The sequence below is a fragment of the Panicum virgatum genome, chromosome 6N, assembly GCF_016808335.1.
Source record: "Panicum virgatum strain AP13 chromosome 6N, P.virgatum_v5, whole genome shotgun sequence".
NCBI lineage: Eukaryota > Viridiplantae > Streptophyta > Magnoliopsida > Poales > Poaceae > Panicum > Panicum virgatum.
The window spans coordinates 34,695,251-34,702,304 of record NC_053150.1 but is presented as its reverse complement, the minus strand read 5'-3'; the positions used below and the strand labels follow the sequence as shown (position 1 = coordinate 34,702,304).

The window sequence follows — 7,054 nt, the reverse complement described above, 5'->3', positions numbered from 1 at the left end:
CACATCTCAACCCAGCATCATTGGGGAGGGATCGTGTCATTTTAGTTCCCATTCTTGTTTTTGACCAGAATCCCAGCTAATGGCAAATATTCTATTTATTTTATTTTTCTTTAGAATAGACAATAATACAATGGTGTGCCCAACATCTCACCATGTATACACTACTACAAAAAAACTTAACTGAGGCGGGCATATGTGATTAACTGAGGCGGTTTTTGCAACCGCCTCAGATCAAAAGTCACAGTGGATGACCTATTTTCTGATGCGTTTACCGCCAAATAAAAAAAACCCGTGACGAGCCCGCTGAACGCATCACGGGTCCGCCAAATCCATCCGCCGCTCGCCCGACTAAGGCAAGTTAAACAAGTAGGACCTGCTCCTGGTGGGAGGAGAGGGCCCTCTGCGCACGGTCGCCACCCATCGACCGCCGTGTCCTGCCACCGCCTCCTGCCCCGCCGCCAACGCCTGCCTCAGAGCTGCTAAAAAAGGTAGCTGTTAATCAGTTTTTGTAGTAGTGGCCGCACCCCGCAGCAGAAGGAGCCGCCGCCGAGAGGGACGAGGGGGCTCGAGGAGAGAGAGATGGAGATGACGCTTGTGGTGGGGAGGAGAATATAAGGGTGGGGAGAGCATAGAGTTAGGGTTTTGCAAAAGGAAGTAGTTATATATGTGCTCCCAACTGGATTTTGTGGGTAAGTGGGCTAGGCTTGATTTACCGAGGCGGTTGAGTAACAATGACCGCCTCAGTTAATATATTTTGCGAGGCGATTGTCATAATCGCCTTGGTTAATAACAAATGACCGCTTCAGTTAATGTCTAGCATTAACTGAGGCGGTTTTTTTCCTGCCCGCCTCTGAGGCCCTTTTGAAAGGTCACATTTTTTGTAGCAGTGTATAGAAGTTAGGAATGATATTTTCCTCCATGTACATACTCTATTCCGAATAGAATACTATTAAAAATGAGTAAAGTGCGTAGCGGGTTCTTAAACTTGTTCGGTTGGGGTCACTTAGGTCTGTATAGTCTTAAATTGCAGAACTTGCTCCCTAACTTAGCATCAGCTGTCATTTAGGTTCATATACTCTCAAACTGCAAATCTAAACCTTTAAACCTAGCCGCAATGAAGGTGGCGGCAGGGCTCCACACCACCCTCCTCATTAATATTGTTTTATACACTTTGAGCTAAAATTTTCTTTGTTTGACTATAACTAAAATATATCTATAAAAAATAAGTTTTATCAATTTAATTGGAATGTCACAGCATTTTGATAGTGCAAGGACCTAGGTGACACCCGAAGCTAAGTATAGAGAGCCAGATTTGTATTTTGAGACTATATGGACCTAAATAACACGAGGCTAAGTTTAGGGAGCCAGATCTGTAATTTTAGAGTATACGGACCTAAATGACACAACCGAACAAGTTTAAGGACCAGCCATGTATTTTACTAAAAAGTAACACACAATGGAGTCAGCATTGTAATTAATCCTTTTCATTCAAGTTACCATAGAAAAATACCCCTTTATATTATGTCATCTGTTGTTAAGAATGGTTACAATCCTTATTTGGATTTATAACACAAAATGGAACCGTGCATTTAGCACAAAAATCCATGGTTCTGCATTCCTTTATATCTTTTTGGTCAATCATGATGTATATCACTAACATTATATATATCAGATAATATGAAAAGAGTACATCTGTATTTGATAAACAGCAATAAGATGAAATTCAGCTTCTAGACTATACAACCTAGCTATTTACTAAATATACACCTCAAGCACAATCCTTAAACAAGACTAAAACAAAAGTTCAGACAAGCTACACACCAGTTAGCACTCAACAAGAGCATAATCACCTATACATCCAGTGTACTATTTATGCTACCACACTGAAGGCTTGTGCACCCTTGGCAACCTTGATGAAAACATCCTCCATAGTGGTGTCAACCAGGCCCCAAGCATATATGCTGAATCGGCTTTTTGCACTTTCAACGGCATGGAATACATCTGCAATCTTCAACTCCTGCTTTGGTAGCTCGAATTTCTGGGTTCCTGATATATGGTATATCCTGCTTGCATTCGGTGACAGGCGGTGAACCAGCTGTTCAACCTCCTGCTCATTCTCCGAAGATGTTGTCATTGTGAGCACGTAGGTGCCACCATATCTTGCTTTCAGCTGCAAAAAAGAGGTGATGGAAAACATTTACTAAGTATAGAATAAACAGAACCAGAGCACAAAAAATGTACTTGTTTGCTTCATACAGGTAAATATGTAAGTTACCTCTTTTGGGTTACCAATGCATTGGAAACCACCATCCACAAATATTCCAAGTCTATCACATAGTACTTCTGCCTCCTCCATTGAGTGTGCTGTCACAATGACCTGATGAGTTAACATTGTCTAGTCTATATAAGTAATAAATAAAATAATAGAAGGGCTCAATACTTGTAAGAATGATGGCACGGTTTTTCTTAGCCTCCTTTACAACACTCCACAGGTTGTTTCTTGATGCTGGATCTAGTCCAGTGCTCGGCTCATCCATGAAAACAACCTATAGATATTAAATTATTAAAATGCCAATCTATATTTTGCACATAAAACCATAACAGAAGTAAGGGTAGTACTTTTGGATCCCCAATTAATGAGATAGCGACACTAAGCCTTCGTTTCATGCCCCCACTGTACTTCCCCACTTGCTTATCACCAACACCACCATGAAACAGATTAACACTCTTCAGAGAGTCATCAACAGCCTGCAGTATAGAATATTGTAAACTCAAATATTGATGTATACAGTATATAAACTTTTTTTGGAATCTAACGAACAAACATATTATACTTCTACCGCATAGTATTTCTCAGGTAAATAGAAACTGAATAGGCCAATTGCAGAACTGTACCTTTAACAGTTCAGTGCCTTTAAGATTCTTTAGTCTGCCATAAAACAAGAGATGCTCTCTTCCAGTCAATGTTTCCCAAAGCAAACTGCATTCATTTCAAAGTCTGTGAGCAGTGATTGCATTAGAATGAAACAATAAACTGCAGAAATGTGTCTTTGACAGAAATATAAAATTTAGAGAAACGCCTTACTCATGCTGTGGGCAAACACCCATGTTAGCATAGATGGCATCCATATCAGTCTTTATATCCATTCCGTGTATATAGGCAGTGCCAGATGTTGGTGGAACAAGCCCAATCATCTGCAGGGAAAAATATGTCACTTAAGAATGCATAATGTAACCTAAATTTTGTCAAAAGTTTGAAGTAATAGGTTATGTTGCTGTACCATGCTGATGAAGGATGTTTTCCCAGCTCCATTCGGGCCAAGCATTCCAAAACACTGGCCTTTTGGTATGGCAAGAGACAAGCCTCGGACTGCAAGTTTGTCAGGATTTCCATCTTTTCCATGGTAAACCTTCCTGAGGTTGTCAGATAGGATCGCTTGGTTTGCAATGGGTTCTAGCAGAAGTTGCTCGACCACCTCTCTCTGAGCATAATTTTGAAAATAAGTAATATAGAGAGTATTACTGAGTCAGAGATAATGTAAGAGTGTAATAACTCACCTCTTGAGCAGCATCAGGATTATCCATTTCAACGACTACTTTAGATCCTTGCCTTCCAAAGCTATATCTCCGCAATGATAGAGAACGTTTCTTAAAGCACTGCAAAAAGAATAAGGAATTTTTCTGGAATCCACCACCCAGTGACGAGACTTGATCCACATAGAATGCCAATGGGAGCAGGATGGCCCACTCCACAACCATAATAATCAAGACACCACGCATTCCGTTGTGTGGATCATCTAAGTTGGCCCATTTCATACCATCAGCCCCCATTGCATTTCCAGCGAATGCATATTGACCAAACTCGTATAATCCTCGGTACAATGAAAATCCAGGGATAATCTCCATTACAACTATCCAACCATCTTCACACATAAAAAAAAAGATATAGTCATGCATACAACCTCAAGAGAGCTATCAAACAATATAAAGAAAGGACCTTACTTGGAAAACTAGTATCCTCAACAAAAAAGCGAAGAAGAAAATCCCCTAGCAAGCCAGAGCCAAATACATAGATGTAACCAACCACTGCAGCACAATGAGTCTCGAATAGGTCAATAAGATCATTGGATTTAAAAGCATCAAAGGATTTCTTCAGAAGCTACATATGTCAGGCAAGAACCTGTGGCTATTTTGACTGCAGAAAAGAAGGAAGCGACAAAAAATGCAAGTGCAATCTGAAGGTTTATGTAGATGAAGTAGAAGACTATCTGAATGCTGTAGGCATTTCTTCTAAAGAAATGTAGACCTGCACAGAGGAAAGACACATTCAAATTACATAATTCATTTGCAAAATTTATTCTTGAATAAAGATCTGGTTAATTACCGATCAAAGAGCCAAAAATCAAAAATAGTATCATGTAGGTTGCCGATAGAGCAAAGAAGTATGCATAAGAGATAAGCCAGTAAGGACCATCCTTCAGACCATGCATCTTCATCATAATTTTCAGCTTCTGTTGCTTCTCATACACGAGATATGTTAATATGACCTGAAAAAGGTGCAATATTGACTCAACATTTCAAGACATTTTTGCCACTATCTTTAAAAAAGATTATATCTCACACTCACTGGAAATAGCAGTTCAATGATCCATGTGAAGAACAGTGGACCAAGAAGTGACGAGAGATCAAAGTTTGGTTTCGTTCCTACTTTGGGCATCTCCTTAACATATTCAAGCAACATGTCTACTCCACTTCCTCTAAGAAATTTGATATATGCATTGGATGCCTAGAGAACAGAAAGCATCAGTATTCTCAGCAGTCAAAATACAGATGAGTATCACTTGAAAATGACATTGTGTTATAATACAAACCTACCGTATTAACCAACCGTGGAACTCGTAGTAATGCGATAGGTACATAGGCAGTGTTGTTGCTATAAGTAGAGTTGTACCAAATATTTATTTCAAGACCATTCCTATTTGTGTTCAGGAAGTCATAACCTGGAGAAGCAAGTTATACACACAAAAAGTGAACCGATGATGAATAATATTTTACTGAAGTATCATCAAAAGATTAGATCACCTGCAACAAATTCGTTAGTCTTTCCTCCTACACCACCTCCACCTTGTTGTCTGTAACCCTTAAATAATTCATCATTTACAATCGATGCACTTTCACGCCATAATGATAAACCCTGAACGCAGTCTACATCTGAACACATGGAAAAGAAAATTGATCAGAACTACATATTTTAGTAGGTCCAGGAAAATATATATGAAAAATTGGTAGCCTTGGATTCTTAATTGCCAAAAGAGACGACAGAAGAATTCAACATGAGTAGAAGCAATATTGCTAGAGAAACCAAAATAAAATAATTCACAGCTTATTTACTGGAAGAAATTAAATGCTAGCAACCCAATCATAGAAGATTGCCACTTTATGATATTTGGACAATGGACCATTGAGTCCATGAATAGTAACAAACAGAACTAACAAATAGAGTAATAAAAAATAAAGAGTTGTAATTATAAAAAAATACTCTGACATTGTTAGGTCCGATAGTATATTGTGGGGAATTCATGAGCTGTAGTATTATAATCTTGACAAAGTCCTCGGTCATGCCTTTCTGTCCTTGTACATACTAAATTGCATCCTTGATAGTAGAAGGAAGTGGACCAAGGCTGGAAATGCTACTTACTGAGCTGAAGGGGTATGGCCCCGGCATTGGACGAAACTGTCTGCGACAGATTGGATATACACCGAGGCTGCACCAGATACAAAGTTTTCCCTGGTATAAACACCGGCTCAATTGACTGTGTTGTCCACGTCCATGTGTCTGAACCCTACAAAGATTATCCTGGTATAAGATTGTCCTGCAATCAGGAAAGATGAAAAAAGAAAAAACTCACAGCGACAATCTTGGAGAGCGCATCAAGATAATCCGTGATATTGAACGAGGAAGTCAAAGAAGGAAACAGTTCACCCGAAAGACCTGTCAATCGAAAGGCAAACAGAGCACGCAGACTATGAACAACAGATGTGTTCTCATTAACTTGTACCATGGAAGAAGCGTGTTAGCATGGCACAGAAAAAGTAGTAGAATAGATACTTTGAGCAAGCGAGCGGTTGTTGCCGGTGAAGAGGACGGTGGCGGGGCAGGTGCTGGTGCCCCGGCAGGTCGGGTCAGGCAAACCGTCGAACGGCTGGCCGTCGGTCCTGACGGCGCGCGACTCGGGGCGCGGCAGCTGCACGAGCGCCGGCCACGGGGTCGGGCTGGGGATCGGGCAGCTCCCGACCTGGTCCAGCGTGGAGTGCTGGGCGCCGCACTCGGTCCGGCGGCACACGTCGCCGGCCGCGGCGGGGCCCGGGTCGACGCAGGCGCAGCCGCAGCGGTACTTGGGCTTGTCGAGCTCCCGGTCGATGACGCCCTGGATCAGGACGAGGATCACGCAGAGGAGCACCGGGAAGAGCGTGATGCCGACGTTGGTCTTGAGGTTCCGCTTCTGCGCTTACACCCAGAAGACGACGACGACCATTAGATGGTTCTCGACAGAACAATCTTGTTGGTGAAGGCAATGCAAGAAACAGAGGAAGAGGATGCAGGGGAAGGGACCTGGAAGCAGAGGTTCTTGCGGAGGAGGGCGTTGGCCTGCGTGACGAAGCTCGCGGGGCCCCTGGAGGGGGCCGCCGGGGTGTCCATCGGCGAGCGGAGCAGCCGAGCTAGCTGCCGCCTCGTGGCCAGGCCGGGTCCGGTGGAGGAGACGAGTCAATGTCGGCCAGCAATGGTGAACCTTCCTGCTGCGCTCCGGCTTTATAGCCTGCCTGCTTGCTTGAGCCGTTGGCTCCCGCCAAATCCGCCACACGCCGTCACCGTGGGCGGCCGTCTCTGCTGGGAGGGAGGCTCCAATTAACGAAACCTAAGAGGGCTTGGCTGAAATCTTCTACAAGTGCGATTAAGCTATCGTCGGAGGGCTTAACTGTAAAATCTTTCCCGTCTCCAGTTTGCTCCTGTTCGTCAGGATAACGGAAATCGGAAACGGCGACGGGGAAGGGT

The 7,054-nt window shown here is 42.8% G+C and overlaps 1 protein-coding gene across 1 annotated transcript; it reads right to left on the bottom strand.

Annotated features, from left to right (window-relative positions):
• Positions 1–1,673: 1,673 nt before the first annotated feature.
• On the bottom strand, positions 1,674–6,787 carry LOC120679591 (ABC transporter A family member 7-like). The gene is made up of 18 exons (XM_039961201.1): positions 6,614–6,787; positions 6,110–6,503; positions 5,910–5,992; positions 5,699–5,843; positions 5,083–5,211; positions 4,876–5,000; positions 4,628–4,786; positions 4,385–4,547; positions 4,181–4,306; positions 4,003–4,086; positions 3,559–3,923; positions 3,282–3,482; positions 3,086–3,195; positions 2,896–2,980; positions 2,620–2,748; positions 2,441–2,546; positions 2,276–2,364; positions 1,674–2,170 (listed from the first exon to the last, which is right to left on the bottom strand). Exons 1-18 carry the CDS (start codon positions 6,698–6,700, stop codon positions 1,871–1,873), a joined length of 2,880 nt encoding a protein of 959 aa, XP_039817135.1. The 5' UTR covers positions 6,701–6,787; the 3' UTR covers positions 1,674–1,870.
• Positions 6,788–7,054: the final 267 nt, after the last annotated feature.

Excerpts from the sequence above, each read along its gene's own strand:
- LOC120679591 (XM_039961201.1), bottom strand. The coding sequence starts at position 6,700 with ATGGACACCCCGGCGGCCCCCTCCAGGGGCCCCGCGAGCTTCGTCACG. Across the intron at positions 5,844-5,909 it reads CGCTCTCCAAGATTGTCGCT|GGTTCAGACACATGGACGTG; the intron begins GTGAGTTTTTTC and ends TAATCTTTGTAG. Across the intron at positions 2,981-3,085 it reads GGTGTTTGCCCACAGCATGA|TTTGCTTTGGGAAACATTGA; the intron begins GTAAGGCGTTTC and ends AAATGAATGCAG.